This window comes from Equus asinus, chromosome 10 (assembly GCF_041296235.1).
Source record: "Equus asinus isolate D_3611 breed Donkey chromosome 10, EquAss-T2T_v2, whole genome shotgun sequence".
NCBI lineage: Eukaryota > Metazoa > Chordata > Mammalia > Perissodactyla > Equidae > Equus > Equus asinus.
In genome coordinates this window covers 30,056,549-30,073,594 of record NC_091799.1, presented here as the reverse complement: position 1 = coordinate 30,073,594, position 17,046 = coordinate 30,056,549, and the positions used below count along the sequence as shown (strand labels likewise).

At 55.6% G+C, this 17,046-nt stretch overlaps 1 protein-coding gene across 10 annotated transcripts in view; it reads right to left on the bottom strand.

Annotated features, from left to right (window-relative positions):
• AKNA (AT-hook transcription factor) overlaps positions 1-17,046 on the bottom strand; it is a 54,202-nt gene that overhangs the window by 17,252 nt on the left and 19,904 nt on the right. For all 10 annotated transcript variants that reach the window (XM_070518878.1, XM_044778960.2, XM_044778957.2 and 7 more), the window contains 9 exons: positions 15,814-15,888; positions 10,262-10,418; positions 9,378-9,532; positions 6,556-6,615; positions 4,468-4,595; positions 3,760-3,967; positions 2,059-2,213; positions 1,775-1,966; positions 446-692 (listed from right to left, as the gene is read on the bottom strand). In XM_070518878.1, the coding sequence (XP_070374979.1) occupies positions 446-692; positions 1,775-1,966; positions 2,059-2,213; positions 3,760-3,967; positions 4,468-4,595; positions 6,556-6,615; positions 9,378-9,532; positions 10,262-10,418; positions 15,814-15,888 (1,377 nt within the window). The remainder of the gene's footprint in view (positions 1-445; positions 693-1,774; positions 1,967-2,058; positions 2,214-3,759; positions 3,968-4,467; positions 4,596-6,555; positions 6,616-9,377; positions 9,533-10,261; positions 10,419-15,813; positions 15,889-17,046) is intronic.

The window sequence follows — 17,046 nt, the reverse complement described above, 5'->3', positions numbered from 1 at the left end:
TGCGCATGCGTGGGCAGGCGCGTGCGTGTGTGTCCAATGGAGACATACGCGTTATCCTCGGGGAGGATCCATAGCGTAAGTCACATTTCCATGTGATCTGTGACCCCTGCAACAGTTTCAAAATCGCTGCACTAATGGCACAAACAGGGCACGGAGTCAAGGACGGCCCACGCCCCCCCCCCCCAGCTCAGAGCGGGCTCAGAGAAAACAGGAAATGGGCTCCGAGCTCTCAGAGGAGAAACAAGACCTCCTGGCAGAGGGATGGGGTGCGAGGAGCTCCGGCGGAGAGGTGGCACTGGGCACAAGCCCTGAATACTGGGCAGCATTCTGAATGGCAGGGATTCTGAGAAGGAATGGCATGAGCCAAGGCTCTGAGGCAGAAAGTGCCAGGCGATCCAGGGAATGGCCTCGAGGCTCAGAGCCCATGCCTCCTGTGGACGCTCACCTCCACGTGGGGCCTGCCCGCTTGGTGACGAGACTTCTGTGGAAGGCGCTCAGAGATGCCACTTCCCTCTAGGCTGGTCAGACTGCTCTGGTGGGATGCAGCGGACTTGGTGTCCCGAGTGGGGGGTGGTCTTCTAGGGCCTGGAGAGGCCGCCTCAGCTTTGCCCAGGCCCTGTGGGTGCCCATCTCTAGCCATGGATGTGAGCGAGCCTGCTGGCTTCCCAGGCACCATCTGCTCCAGGGTCTCCCTGGCAGGGAAGGAGAGGCACACCCACCCTGAGCCCTGGCACGACCGGGCAGCCCTGTCCCGGGAGCCAGGGAGTGCAGGACACAAGCTCTGGGGGCAGACACCCCTGCGGGCCCACCCTGGTTCTGCCACCTTCTAGCTGTGTGACCTTGGGCAAGGCGCCGCCCCTCTCTGAACCTCACATTTCTCAACTGAAAAATGAGGATGCCAACAAAACCCACCCAACATGCCACAGGAGAAACAGCGTGGAAACAAATGAGCTGGAACGCTGCTTCCCAGGTTCCAGGAACGCGCATACCACCTTCCCTACATCAGCCATTTCTATAAACTTCAATCTACTCAAGACGACTTCAGGTCACTATTATAAACAGAAGACCAGTATCTCCTACTACAAATAGAAACTAACTTTGGAAATAAATACAGAAAACACGAAAACAATATTACTATATTCTAGATAGATCCTGTTGCCTGTTAAGCCTCTGGGCCTGAGTCCGCTCGCTTATTCTCTCTCTCTTTTTTTTTTTTGAGGAAGATTAGCCCTGAGCTAACATCTGCCACCAATCCTCCTCTTTTTGCTGAGGAAGACTGGCCCTGAGCTAACATCCGTGCCCATCTTCCTCTACTTTATATGTGGGATGCCTACCACAGCATGGCTTGCCACGTCCGCACCTGGGATCCGAACCAGCCAACCCTAGGCCACGGAAGTGGAACATGCAAACTTAACCGCTTCACCCCCAGGCCAGCCCCTCTCTCTCTCTCTTTTTAAAGGAAGATCAAGAGAGGTCTTGAAGACATACTAGCCCTAACTGAGACCTTCTCCTTGACGGAGTTGGAAGGTCTGAGACGGAAAATGAGAATAATGTTATTTAATGCCACGTCTGTCATATCGAAGGTCTCATGTCACCCAAATCATGTCAAGGGCTATCAGTGGCATAAGTTCCACATTTTGGGGAGACACTGAGCTACGGGTCAGGAAAGCCCTTTCTAAACGGTAAAGGGGTGGCTGGCGCACTATGACAGTCGCCATCCGTGCCCTGCGGTCGCCGGGTTGGTGTGGGATAAGTGGGGAGGCTGCCGACATACTCGAGCGGGGCCCCGTGACTTCTCTCGGCCTGCGCCGGGAGCGGCCTTGTGGGGAGCCTGGTGGCCTCTGCCTTCCCCGGAGGGGGAGCCAGGCCGTCAACTTCCTGGGTGTGGCCCTGACCCTCCGCCTCCACCTCCTCCTCCTCCTCCTCCGTCCTCAGGGCCTCTGGGAGGGACTTCACGCTGAGGTACCTGCAGAAGAACGCACAGAGGAGTGTGACTTCTGCGCAGCAGGCCCAGCCCCCGGGCCAGACGCCCCGGCCTCCCTCCTGTTGGGCACTCACCGCTCCAGGAGGCGGTGGAAATCCTGCTCCATCAGCAGCTCCGTGGGCCTGAGTGGGGCCGGGAGGCCCAGTGGCGTGTCCCCCACCTCACTGCTGGCCGCGCTCAGCTCCACGTTCACGTGCAACGGGCAGGGACCGACGCTGGGGGCGTCAGGCTGGGGCCAGAGACACGGAGGAGCAGAGATTCAGCAGACACCTAAATGCCACTTTCTAAGGACCTACCTCAGGCCAGGCTCACGCCGGTGCTGAAGTGGAAGAAACAGGTTAGACCCACCAACCCCATCGCCCTTATGTGTGTGCAGAACATGGGGACCGGACCACGTGACCTTCAACACTGGCTGCTGTGAACTGAGCACCGACTCTGTGCCCAGGACTGCCAGACACCACTCAGCACAACCCCGCCGGTATAGACGGTTACTGCAACCCATTTTACAGACAGGCCACTGAGGCTCCGATGATTCACCCAAAGTCACAAAGCAAGAGGCAGGGCTGAGATGTGGACCCTGAGTTCCTGCCAGAAGCACCTCTCCTGACCCGGCTCCATTCCAGTAGGGACACCCCGCCCCCCAAAACGCCTTCACGGCGGGAGCATGGAGCCCCTCAGGACGATGTGCGTGGGTTTTCACCCGTTAGTGCCTGAGACAGCGCCTGGTCGTTTTCCTACCCTCTGGGGCAGAGTGCAGCGAGAGAATTTCCCCCACATCCCGGGCACCAAGACCTCAGCATCGGGGACATGCTACCAGCACCCAGCCTCCAGCAGCCCCCCGCCTCTCTCCTGCTCCATCCCCAGCTGACAAGTCTTGGCAGCAGAGGCAGCAAGGAGCACCAGCAACAAGGCAGCCTCCCCCTCTACACTCAGGTTGCTCAACTGCAACACAGTGATCGCCTCTCACGGGTTGTGACGGGGGCTGAAAGGACTCCACAAGGCCCCTTCCAGGCACGGCCCTGTCACCTTTGTGAACAGTCCCCAGATCCACCCAGTACCACAAGCCCCAAGCCTGGAGGTCAGCCTGGGCTCCCTCCCACGTCACCACCACTCCAAGTCCAGTCAAATGTGCCTTCTAAACCTCCCCCAAGTCCACGTGCATCTCTCTACCTGCCCGCCACCTCCCCACCTCTGATGGGCCCACCTGCAAATCTTCTCACCTTGTCCTCTGCACAAAAACCCAGTAGCGTTTAAGACCAAGCCCTTGATGTGAGCCACAAGCCCCTACCTCATGGAGCCCCTACCTGCTTCTCCAGCCGCATCTCTCAGACAACTGCCCCCTCACTTTCCATACTCCAACCACAGGGCCTTTGCACAGGCTGTTTTCTATGCTGAATGACTTCCTCTTCTGCACCTACTAATTCCTACTCACCCTCAGATCTCCTTTCAACATTACTTCCTTAAGGAAAGTTTCTCTGACCCCCTAAACTCAGTTATGTTACCCTATTACCTCCTCTCACAGAACCCCACGATTCTCCCTCAGAGCACTAATCAAAATTACAGTTAAATAACGGTGTGGAACTAGTTCAACTAGACAGAAAACCCCAAGAGGGTAGAGGCCACCTATTTTGTTTGTTTGTTTCCCACTGAGATCCCACCATGTGTCATGGGTCCTGGCATATGGCTCATACTTCATAAAGAGGTAGGGAAGAAGCCAATTCACGAAGAAAAGAAGGAACGAAGAAACAGTCCAATATGGTTGGGCAAAGAGGTACCTCAGGGCAGAGGATCTGGGTGGCCAGCTCGGGGGCTTGTCCGGAAGGAGAGGGCAGGCCGGTCGGCTGGTGGGGGGAGGGCGTGGCTGGGGGGCTGTCCAGAGCCGAGTCCGACCCGGTTTGCTCCGGCTCCTGCTGGTTCTGCTCCACATGGTCCTTCAGCTCTTCCAGGCGAATCCCCAGCTGGAATATCTCTGCCTCCAGCTCCCTGGAAGGGGGAGACATCAGCAGTGGGAGGCTGGACAGCAGCCCCATCGGGCAGGTCTGGGGGCCTTCAGAGCAGAGGTCCCAGAGGATGCCCACGGAGGGTCCACTTAACGTGATCATTCAGAGTCTGCGGAGAACTCGAAATAAACAAGATGAAAGTGGACTCACTAGGAATGAGGGGGCCTCAGCCTGAGCCCCCCTCTGCCACCAACAGGCTGTGGGACCTTGAGTAAATCCCTCCCCCTTCTGGCCTCAGTTTCCCCATTCTCTAATGAGAGGTTTCAGCTCTTATCTCCCAGGTCACTTCTCATTGCAGTGAGTCCAAAAGGTGACAAATCTCAGCTTTCCAGCATCCCCCGATTTGGATATGTTGCTAACTGGGATAGGATTTCTTCCTGTTGCCCCAGTGTCTGAATTATGAGGATGGGATGTGCCTCTGGTGACCAAGGGAACCCCGGCCCGCCCCATCTGGCCTCCCGGGCCTCCCTCCCCAGCACGCACCTGCCAGGGTCGAACTTCCCAGGCGTCCCCTCGGAGCCGGTGGGCTGCTGGGCCAGGGGCTGCCCCCTGCAGGCCCTCAGGTACTCCTCCTCCAGGGCTGCGTGGGCAGCCTTCAGCCGCTGGAAGCCCTGAAACCGGACCAGACCAGGCAGAGCTGAGTGCCCGGCCCCGTGGGCTCGGTCCCTGCAGACGCAGGGCACGGGACAGCTCATGGGGGGCCACGGGGCTCACCCTGGGTCTGTGGCGGCCTCCTGGCCACCGAGTCCCTGGCAGGCTGGGGTCAGGACCCTCTGGAGCCTGGCGGCCCTGGGCAAGCTCTCCGCCATCAGACTAGCATGGCAGGGGCACAGCTTAGAGTCTTGGCCCCGGCTCCAGAGGGGACCCGTTTTTCCTGGGTAGACCTCCAAGAACCCTGATGTCCCATGATGGTCGTAATGTCAAATATGCTATCACCATGTCCCCATAAGGACCAAGTACTGGAGAGACCATGGATCCTCACTCTCGATTCTCAGAACTGTGGATTTTGGAACATTAGTCACTCTTTCCCCCAATCCTTATAGACTACCACGATCCGTGACGTCATTATCACCATTGAGCCTGGAGGCTCTGCGCTAACGCACTTTGCATTATTCATTCAATCTTCAACATAATCTTAATGAGAGCAGTAGTTTATCATCTTCATTTAAGGAGGAAGAAACTGAGGCACAGAGAGGTTATTTAAGTTGGTGAAGGTCACACAGTAAGTTGTAGAGCCAGGACTGGAACCCAGGTCCTCTGGCTCCAGAGCTCATGGTCCTAACAATTACACCAGGTCCTCAGAGTAAACGTAAGGACAGCTAATACACAGCTTAAACTACCAGAGGCAGGACCGTTATCCTTGGCTTAAAACCATCCCCAGCTCACTCATCTGATGCTGACGACAGGCTGAGGCCAAGGATAACTAGAGTCTGGTCCCCAGTCAAGCTTGCTCTTCCAAGAGCTCCCAACCTCCCTGGATGTGGGGGAACCAGGATAAAGGGGACGGAGAAGGATGGCTTTGATTTTCAAGGCCCTTGATCACCCGCTCGATGAGATAACATAATACAGAGCACACATTTTGTACTAGAAGATGTAGGTGACATCTGTATAATAAGATAGTAAAAAAATCATAATATATTTTACAAACCAAGAGCGATGCCCTGGCCCCTCCGAGCCCTCCCTCAGCTCCTGTCCCCACCCTGCTCTGTGCCTCCAGCATCACTGGGCTCTCGACCCACCGGCTTCCTGTGGGGTCTGTGCAGCGGGAAGCATCCATAAGAGGTCCGGGGTGGGAGGAGAGACACCTGGGAGGGACAGCTCAGGCAGGTGCGAGTCCCCGGGCTTCCCTGGTCCTGTCGGGCCCCCTCATGCTGCCCACAGCCCTGCTCACAGCCCCTCAATGACCCCCACTCTCAGCTTCGAGAGCATCGTCTGTTCCCTCCTGGGACCCCGGCTGATGCACTAGAAACCTGAATTTTACATCTGATCATAGTTATCCAGAAATACGAAAGTCCAAAAGGAAACAGGTCAATAATAGATTAGGGGTCTCCTCTTCCCTTTTCCTTCTGGTTTTCAAATTTTGGGCAATTACTTTTATAATACAAAAATCTTAAAAAAAGAAAAGGCCTTTTTCTGGTCACTGAGAGGCAGGATACTCAGGGGGACACTGTGCAGGGCAGCGAGGACGCCCCTGGACTTGGGATTCAGACGGACCTGGGTCTGAGCTCTGCTGCCTACCAGCCCTGTGGCCTCTGAGTCACCTCTCTGGGCTTCAGGTCCATCCCAGTTAAATGGGGGCAATGATTGTAACTGCCCCCCGGGTTTTGATGCTGGTAAAAGGCAATAATGTACTGAGGTGCCTGGCCCGCCACCACATGCTTCACAAGTGGTAACGACTAGTCGACAACGATCACCATCGTGGAAAGCTCAGCGGGGCTGTTTGTTCTAGAAGGAGACACTGTGTCTGGGATTCCCTGGCCAGCCTTGTGGCAAACGAGGCTCCAGAGACTCTGCCATGGGAGACGGAGCAGCTGTCTGCGGCTCCCAGGGCGTCTCCTGAAGTGGCCGTACCTTGAGCTGGTCCCGGGGCGTCAGCCGTCCTGTCTGCATCAGGGCCATGAAGGACTCCACCTGGACATGGGGACGGGGGGAAACACGCTCCATGAATCCAGACCCTGGAAGAGGAGCCCCGCCGACTCCCGCATGCAGCCACATTCACACTTTGGCGTGAGGAGCTGGGTCCCGCCTCAGGAGGTGGGTCCACCACTGACAGTGACTCCACAACTCCACGATGGGCCTCGGGCACGGCCGCCTTAGGAAAAACGGAAGTGGAACCTCCAGGAATTTATCGACAGCAAAGCACGCTCACTCATGTGCAGGAAGGAAGACCTCGGAGGCAGGAAATTTACGGCGGCACAGTCAGCGGGCGACAGGAAAGACTCGAAATGCCTCTCGGTGGAATAGTACGCAGCCATCAAGAAGAGGAGGGCACATGGGGATGTCCTGATGTATCAACGCCTCTGAGACCTACTTTTCAGCATTGAATCAGGGTACGGGACAGCATTTACAGTTCACTACCGTCTGTATGAAATCTACAGACACATGTAAATATACTTGCTTATGTACCAGAAATCGTCTCTAGAAGAAGGCAAGAAAGTGAAACATTAATTGCTTCTGGGGAGGAGAACTGGGTGGTAGGGGGACAGCAGTGGGAGGGAGGTTTTCTACTCCATGAATCCTTTGAACTTTGAACGAAGTGAATTCACTGCCTACTCAGAAACAAACATTCAAATTTGGGACATTAAAAAAGTCAAGGTACAGGATAATACATATACTTATGTGGCCATTTCGATAAAAGCATGTGTGTGCATGGAACATTTTTGCACGGAACAGAAGGGCAGTGGAGGGAGAAAACATTTTCACTGAATATCCCCTTTGTACCGTGTGAGGGCCTTTACTGTGTGCATCCATTACCCTTACAAAGAAGAATTTCCTGGCTTTTGTTTTTTTTTTTGAGGAAGATTGGCCCTGAGCTAACATCCATGCCCATCTTCCTCTACGTTATACGTGAGATGGCTACCACAGCATGGCTTGACAAGCGGTGCGTAGGTTTGTGCCTGGGATCCAAACTGGCAAACCCGGGGACAGTGAAACACAGTGCTCGAACTTAATGGCTATGCCACCAGGCCAGGGTCCCCCAAAATTTTTAATTAGGAAAAATAGTCAAAGGATGACTTGAGAATCATTTCTAGGAAAGCTGTAGATGAGTGCTGAAATATAATATAAAAATGTATATAATATATTATAATATACTATATAATTTATATAACATAAAATAGAAATGTAATGTCAGCTACATATGTAATTTAAAATTTTCTAGTAGCCATATTAAAAATGAAGAAAGAAATAGGTAAATTAATTTTAATAATAATTTTATAAACCTAAAATATTATTTCAACATGTAATCAATAGAAAAACTCATTAAGGAGCTCTTACACTCTTTTTGTTGCACTAAGGCTGAAATCCGGTGTGCGTGTGTGTGACTGACAGCACATCTCAATTTGCACTGGCCACACGTCTGGGACTCAGGAGCCATGTGTGACCAGTGACTCCTGTAGTGGACAGTGTGGCTCTGGATCATTAGGGGTCAAGTGGGGCCCCAGCTCCTGCTCATCGCAATGACCTTGGCTTTGCTTTACTCTACAACACACCGGACACGGGAGAAACGTCTGTCCAGTTACAGGACACAGAATGGTGGTGGTAAAAAGGAATAAAGTGCTTGCTCATTCTGCTACAACAGGGATGAGCCTTGAAAACATTATGCTAAGTGAAAGAAGCCAGACACAAAAGGCCACATGTTCTATGAATCCATTTATATGAAATGTCCAGAAGAGGCAAACTGTAGAGGCAGAGCGTAGCGGAGCAGCTGCCAGGGGCTGGGGAAAGGGATGGAGAGCGACTGCTTATCGGATGTGGCGTTTCTATCTGCATGATGGAAATGTTCTTAAACTGATTGTGGTGATGGCTGCACGACTCTGAATAAACGCAAACCCACCGAAGTATCCACTTTAAATGAGTGCACTGTACAGGATGTAAATTATATCTCAACAAAGCTGTTACCAAAAGAAAAAAAGAAAAGAATGGCTGCGTTTCCCTGAAGGAATTGGTTCAATGGACACAGCGATGTCTGTAACTATGGCATTTCCCTTTTTGCCTTGCCAACTGGGAAGTTCAAAGCCAAATGTGAATCTAGGAAAGTGCTCAGGGTCCAATGGAACATTCTGTTTACTCGCTTCGCCCTACATTCATTTTATTTTTTTTCTACTTTTACTTCCCCTTTGCCCCAGTTCCTCACTTCCATTTTCAGAATGTGGTTATAATGCGCGTATTTTCTAAGCTGCTTTAAGGCACTTTTGGAATAAGGCCAAGGGTATAGTTATAAACAGACCCGCAAACCATTCAGTTGTTTGGACGGTTTGATGAAAATATATAGGCCCCTTGAGAGGTGGCTGAGAATTGATTTCTGTAATGAAATGAACTAAGAAGCGGGCAATTTATTCTGAAGGGGAAAAGGCAGCGTGGAGCTTCTATCATCCTTGTAGAACCCTGACAGCACTAAGGGTCCCCCCGGGGGCAAAGCAGACACACTTTCAAGCACAACCGGAGAGAGTAGATGAGAGACATGCCAAAGAAAGGAGTTCAGCCCAGCACTGGGGGACGAGGAGGAGGCTGGACTCGTGTGGTCCCAAAACGCAGGAGGAATGGTCACGTTCTCGAGATGCCAGGTTAACCCTGGCTGGGGAGTGACAAGTGGGCCCCTCCACCACCCCGCAGAGGCTCTGCTTTCTCCCGTGAGCTATGTCTCAGCCGGGCAAAGCTGGGGCTCCGCTCACCTTGGCCAGGAACCACCTGGCCTGAGAAGCCAGTGCCTCGGTCGGCTCCGCGGAGGGCTGGTCTTGGGCGATGCCCAGGTTTTCCAGAAGACAGCCTGGGGTGCTCGAGCTGGTGGCAGAGGGGCGGCTCAGGTCTCCTTGAGCTGATGGCCACTCTGGAATACACAACCACTGACAGTTGGGGCCAAGAAGAGTCCCTCCTGGGCTGAGAGATGGATGCTCCACCTCAAACCGCCACCCCCTCCATCATCAAGTGACAGCTCGGTCATCTCGCGATCACGCCATCTTCACATAGGCGCGAGGAAGTGGCTGGGCAGTACTGTCTCCATTTACAGGAGAGAACAAGGGCCGCATCTGCCCTGATCATGCAGCTGGAGCTAAGCCAGGCCTCCGGGCTCCAGGTCAACGGTGTGGGCTCTAACTCAGAAAGGTGCGGGCTCAAATCCCGCCCTGCCCCCTTGTAGCAATGTGACCTGCAGGATGTCCTCCCCTCTCCGAGCGTTGGTCTCAGCCGTCAGTGGGGTGACACCAGTGCGCACTCCCCCAGGTTGAGGCAGGGAGTAACGGGGATGGCACGTGGCAAAGGTGGGAGCAGGGCCCTAATGTGGCTCCACAGTGACAATGCTCCATGTTATGCAACTTGCTCAAGATCACCCAGCGGCTAAGTGACAGAGTGTGGGCTTCACCCGGCTGTTCTGGCTCAAAGCGGGACACTGCCCACACCTCCCTTTGGCCTCTTCAAGTCAAACGGCCCAGAGTGGGGCCTCGCCTCCCTCCCTCCCCTGGCATGAAGCCAGTCCCATCCCCAAGGTGAACCAGGTGCCCGCAGAGCAGAATCACAGGCAGAAGACACCCTCCAGCCACGTCTCGTCCCCCAGACTCACCTGAGGCCTCAGCGGCTGGCAGGGCCTCGGTGGGGCCCAGCCTCCGCTCCACAGAGTGCGGCTGTGGGATGGTGAAGGCCAAGACCTTGGTCCCCTGGGGCATTGTCCCCATGTGCATGCTGTGGCTGGGCTGGGGCGGGTCCGAGTACAGGTTCACCTGGCAGGGAGGGGAGGTACAGGCAGGGCCAAGTCAGGGTTGGGCCAAACCCACTAAAAAGGCCCTACCTTCATTCACACCATCACTCAGGCACTCAACAAACATGTTTCGTAACAATAAATGCTACCTTTTAGTGGAGCCCTTTGGTGGGGGCCAAACATTGCATGAAGAGCTTACATGGCCTTTCATTCTCTTTATGGCAGGCCCGAAAGGGAGGCAGGGCAGGGACCATCATCCCCCCCTTACAGAAGAGAGAACTGAGACTCAGAGAGGTTAAACCACTGACTTAAAATCTCCAGCTGATAAATCTCTGTGCTGGGATTGTAACCCCGCTTTGACCCCAAAGTCTATGGCGTTCTATATTAATAATTTTATTAATAATATTTGTATGGTACAGGGCTGGCCCCGTGGCCGAGTGTTTAAGTTCACGCACTCCACTTCAGCGGCCCAGGGTTTCACTCGTTTGGATCCTGGGCGCGGACATGGCACCGCTCATCAGGCCATGCTGAGGTGGGGTCCCACAGAGCACAACCAGAAGCACTCGCAGCTAGAATATACAACTATGTACTGGGGGGCTTTGGAGAGAAGAAGAAGGGGAAAAAAAAAAAAAGAACATTTCCAGTAATCATTATTATAGTGATAACGACAGCAATGAATGGCTGGATTGGATGAGTAAACCAACCAGTGAATGAACTAATCTCTCAGTTGGAGCAGGTCTCCATCACTTGAGAATGGGTTTCACGTGGTAAACAGCCCAGTGTGTGAGAGAGAAGTCTGGAAGCAGGCAGACGGCCAAGGAAGACCATCTGAAGCTCAGGACTGGAGGAGCCCCAGATGCGGGACCGCGGTTTAGAGCAGGAGCCGGCAGCCTGCGGTCTGTTTGGGTGAGTAAGGGTTAACGGACACAGCCATGCTCGTCGTTCACGTATCGTCCAGGGCTGCTGACATGCAGAGGTGAGTTGTTACCACAGAGACTGTGTGGCCCACAAGGCTGACAATATTCACTATCTGGTCCTCTGCAGAGAAAGTTCACTGATCCCTGGCTTAGTGTGTGAGCTCTGCGGAGCCTGGCTTCACGTCCTGGCTCTTCCACTGCCCAGCTTCGAGTCCTAGAGCAGCTGACTTACCTAACGTCCCTGGACCCCAAGTGAGTGCTCAGTAAACAGCAGCCACCACCCTCATATTCATCAACACCATCACCATCACCGGTACCATCATCACCATCATTATCACCATCATCACCATCTCCAACATTAACACCACCATTACCATCCCCATCATCATCATCATCGCCAACATCACCATCACCATCCTATCATCATCACCACCACCATCATTACCACCACCATCATCACCATCCCCATCATCATCACCATCCCCATCATCATCATCATCACCATCATCACCATCACCATCCTATCGTCACCACCACCATCATCACCGTCACCATCATCACCATCACCACCATCACCACCATCGTCATTTATGCGGTGATCACAGAGGCAGGTCCCTGGAAAATCTAGCCCCTGTGGTGCCTCAGTGCCCCCCGCTCCTCATGATGTCAGGTAGCTTATCTTGCTGCCCCGGCTGCCCCAAGGTCAGGCGTGGGCTGTGGAGGGTGGGCCTGGTGGGGGCAGCTCCCTAACGCCCGGGCAGGCAGCCTCACCCTGCTTAAGCTGCTCTTCACGTCCCGGCTATGGCAGAAAAACCTACTCCAAAGAAAGAGACAATGGCCCACGTGGCTTGGCCCCCACTGCCTCCCCCTCTTTCTGGCCCAGCCTCTGATGAGAACAAAGCTGGATTTTAATAATCCCCTTGGCCATCTGCTCAGACTTGCTTGTGGGGGCTTGCCCACCAGCACTCCTCTCCTCCTGAGGTGACCCAAATCCCAGGGGGAGGCCCAGCCCTCCTGTGCACTTCCCACTACCTCACTCTGCCCCTCCCCCACCTCAGGCCCAGCCCCCCCAAGGCCCCACCTGGCCAGCCACAGAACAAGTAGCTCCCAGCACAGGCCCTGTTGTGTCAGGGATGGGAGGAGCTTGAAGCCGAGGGGCCCTCGCCTGTGCAGAGGCCCAGGAAGCCGGGGTCTGGGGGTGGGCAACGCTGAGCCATCTCCCAGGACACAGCCAGGACCCAGCCCAGGGCTCCAGGGCGCCCCTTGCAAGCCACGTGTCCCCCCAGTGCTCCCTGAGCCTGGAGTAGCTCCCTCAGGGGTTAATCAGGACCCTGGGTTGGGGGTGGGCCATCGAGTGTGGGAAACATTGGGTTAAGTGACTATTCTCTGCACAGATGGGTTTCTCTCTGCCTTTAAAATGCTAATGGCTTTATGAATGGGGCGGGGAGGGGAGGGAGGGGGAGAACAGGAAGTGCTTCCCCACCTCCTCTGAACGTTCGGATGCCCCTGCCCGCGCCCCCACCCCCACCCCACCGCTCCACCCCGGCTTCTGGACCAACCAGCAACCAGCAGAATGCTCGCTTTAGGAAAGGCAGCGTGGTGTCATCCCCCATTCTTTCTGGGGTAATTTCTGGTCTCCTCAGCCCCTCCAGGCCCCCTGCAGCTGAGATGGGGGACGGGGGCAGCAGGGAGGTGGCAGCGCACAGCTGACGCTCAAAACCACCATAAACTCTGGTGAGACACCCGCCTGCTTTAGAGAACGGAGCCCGGCAGGGACCCTCCACCAACCCAGGCTTCTGCCCGCAGCCTTCCAGCCCCACGGCCAGGCTCCAGATCCAGGGGTGCTCCCCAGCCAGGCCCCGGGATGCCCTGGTCAGCCTCTCCAGCTGTAGACCCCGAAATTATCTAGTCTGGCTCTGCCGGAGAGTGTGGTGGCAATAGTGGGCTTTCGGGCCACACCGCTGGGCTCTGGGACCTACTTGTTGAGTGATCTTGGGCAAATTACTGAACCTCCCTGTGCCTCAGTTTCCCCAACGGTAAATCACTTAGGACAGCAGTCAGTAACCATCACGTATTATTATTGTTATCACTGTAACACCCTCATTCCTCCTGTCCCTGTGCCTCTACCACAGGCCCAGAGCCAGGGCCCGCCGGCTCACCCAGGCATGGGGCAAAGAGCACCCCCTCCGGAATCAGACAGACACGGGTTTAACCCCCAACTCTCAACCCCTTACCAGCTGGGGGTGTTGAGCAAACCCCGCCACCGTCCTGACGGGGCTCCAGTGAGGTGGCCCTGGCAGTGCACTTGGCCAGGCACCCTTCACTGCTCTGCCAAGGCCAGTCTCCTGCCCCAGGGCCCCACTGGGCCTGGCCTGGGTGTCTGGGGCAACGTCCCCAGCCTGGCTCCCTCGCACGAGGTCCAGCCCTGCCCCTGGGGGCTCCGAGTAGAGTTACCAGGGAGCCGTCCAGAAGCAGTAACCCTTCCGTGAATAGGGACCCTGGCACAGGCTGGGAGCAGGAAGCCACTTGGTGTCTCCCAACCTCTGGGGTGTAGCGTCTACAGAACCCTGGACAGAGTGGGAAGCCTGGCTCCCCCAGGCCCCATGGGACCCAGCGAATCCCCTCCCCACTCAGGCTCCATCCCCCTCAGCACGTTGGAACAGTGGGCTCTGACTGTATTGCTGCCCCAGGGCGGCTGTGAGACAGGGGTGCCACAGAGCATTGTCCTGCCTCCAGCAGAGGCCAGCTGACCTGTGCTCACCCATCAATGGAGGAGAATCTACGGGCCGAGGAATCTTCTTCCAGAAAGCGGAAGTGGGCGAGCTGACGCGGGACCAATCCCAGCCTCGTCCATCTTCCCTCCTGTGCACCCCTCACACACACACAGGGGTCTGGGTCACCAGCCAGGCCTGGGGGACTGCATATGGGGTGGCCCTGAGTCCCAACCACTGGGTCAGGGAGTGCCCATGAGAGGAGGCAGCACACTGTCCACCCCTGCCAGGGCCCACACAGTACCTGGCACATACGGGCACGCAACAGACACCTTCATGTTAATACTGTTAGTAATAATAATATTGCCCCTCTCGTAGGAGGCACTTGCCAGGTGCCAGCTCCATGCTTTCCATATACTGACTCACCCCCTTAAATAAGTAAAGGAGGAAGGAAGGGAAGGAGGGAGGAGATGCTCCGAGCCTCTGCCCCTGACCATGACCTTCAGCAGCCTCGGCCCCTCCTGGGGACCCGGTTCCCCATCTGTAAGATGAGATGCGGGAGCTGAAGGTTTGGACCTGATGACCAGTTCCTTTCCCCTCGGACCTTCTAGGAGTCTGCCGCCATGAGAATGTGGTTTCCCCGGGGAAGATGCCTCACCAAGTCCCCTCTTCTGTCCTCGCCCAGCACCCCATCCCTTTTGCCCCTGAACCGCGCTCAGCATTGCAGAGAGCTGGAAGGAGCCTCAGGACATCAGGCAGAGCCGCTGGCTCCCAGGAGGACGGCCTGACTAACCCCTATCACAGAGGTGCCAGGGTGGCCGGGATGGGAAGGGACCTGCCTGGGTCAAGAGGCAAGTATGGGGACAAAGTGGGACTCATGCTCCTAGAACAGGGCCCCTTCCATTTTCTCATCTTCTCAACAAGGCTGCCTCCGCCCACACTTCGCAGAACCCTCCAGATGGTTGAGAGCCGCCCCCCCCACCCACGCTGTGATAGGGGAGGGGGCCTGGAGCTCGACAGGGGCAGGCCAGCGTGGGGACGCTGGGGAGGGGGCTGAGCCTGACGGAGGGTCCACATCTCTGCACCTCAGCTCCCATCCCCCCCTGCTCCCTGTTGTCTGATGGGGCAAGAGCGGGGTGGAGGAAGCAGGAAGCCACAAGGGGCTGCAGGGGCCCCACTTCCTGTCTCACCCCAGAAAAGGGGAAGGTCCCAAGTGCAGAACTCACAGCCTCCTCTCAAGTCGAGGTGGGGGCTGGGTGGGATGGAGGCAGATCGATTTCCCATCCATACTCCCCCTGCCCGCACACGGGGCATCCAGGCTGGGGGTGAGACAGCCGGGAAGGAGAAAAGCAAAGGTGTGACCCAGGGAGGATCAGGCCCAGGAAACAAGTACCAGGAGCTGAGCAGAAATTCTGTGCTACTCTCTTAAGGCTCAGAGGGCCCCAGCAACTTCCTCAAGGTCACACAGCAAGTCAGTAATTGAGCCAGGAGTTGAGCCCAGGTGGTCTCATGCCAGAGCTCATCTAGAAGGTGAGAGCTTCTGGTGAAATTCCTGGCTACCCCGGATTCTAGGGTTCAAGGACTTCAGAGATCCTCAACCGTAAAGGACACTGAGCCCAGAGAGGGCAAGGTCGCTGCCCAAGGTCACAGAGGGACCTTGTGGTAGAATGAGGACTGGGTTCCACTGTCCCCAGGGTCTCAGGAGGCAGTGGCCCCTCTTGAAGACGATGGGAAAGTGTCATCTTGGGGGGACCCCGGGCCTACACACCCACCCCAGCCCAGCCTGTACCTTGGCCCCGAGGCGCAGCTGGTCGATGGTGTTCTCGGCCTCAGCGTACTTGGTGAGGAGCTTGTGGTAGTCCTCCTGCAGGAAGGGACAGCAACGCGGTCACCCGCCCAGGCTCCTCGCTGTGGGACCCCCGGCAGGGAACCCACCCCACCAAAGGCAGCTTCTGCGTTCCTCAAAGTGGAAGAGCTCAATGGTGGGTGCTGAGCAGACCCCTTCAGACTCACGTGCAGTACAGACCCCGCTGCCCACATTCCGGAGTGTCAGAGACAGGAGGTCAACTCATCCACTGTCCCCAACAACGAGTCTGGGACGCGAGGCTCTGGCTGGTTTACCTTGATGCATGACCCCCATTCCAGAGGACCACAGTTTCTTGCTTATTTGTCCCAACTGCCGGCCCGTCTGTCAGCTCTGAGCGCTCAGGCCCATTCTGCCTTCCCCACGCCCCTATTCCCGGTAATTAAGCAGCATGTGCTTCCTAAGTGTTGTGTTTTTTTTGTTGTTGTTGAGGAAGATTAGCCCTGAGCTAACTGCTGCCAATCCTCTTTTTGCTGAGGAAGACTGGCCCTGAGCTAACATCCGTGACCATCTTCCTCTACTTTATATGTGGCACGTCTATCACAGAATGGCTTGCCAAGCGGTGCCATGTCCGCACCTGGGATCCGAACCAGCGAACCCTGGGCCGCTGAAGCGGAACGTGCGAACTTAACCACTGAGCCACCGGGCCGGCCCCTCATAAGTGTTTTTTAATGGCTGAGTGAATCATTCAAGGATCCCTTGGTGGGAAAACATAAGACTTGCACATCACAGTTGCATGGGCTCAGAATCACGACTTCCCTCACACAAAACGGAGGAGCTTCATTCAAGCATGTCATGTCCGTCACTGGTCACCTCTGAAGGATGCTAGGGAACTGGCGCATGGTTCTGAAAACTGGTCATGAGAACGACAGGATCAAGCATTTTCCCCGTCTTTTGCATGAGAGTGAGACCTTGGTAACCAAATAGATGATGAAAGTTTGACTTTATAAAAGATTTCCGGCAAATCAATGCAGACAGAATGACGGTGTTACAATACTGCCACTCTGTCGCCCCAGTGGCCTGGAGGGACTGGATCAAGGCAATGACCACCAGTGGCCGCCAGCATCACGAATGAGGGACCAGCAGGCATCCCATCCTTCCTGAAGGGACCGCCTATGACGTGCTCTTGCCCAAACACCCCTGCCTGCACGGGGCTCC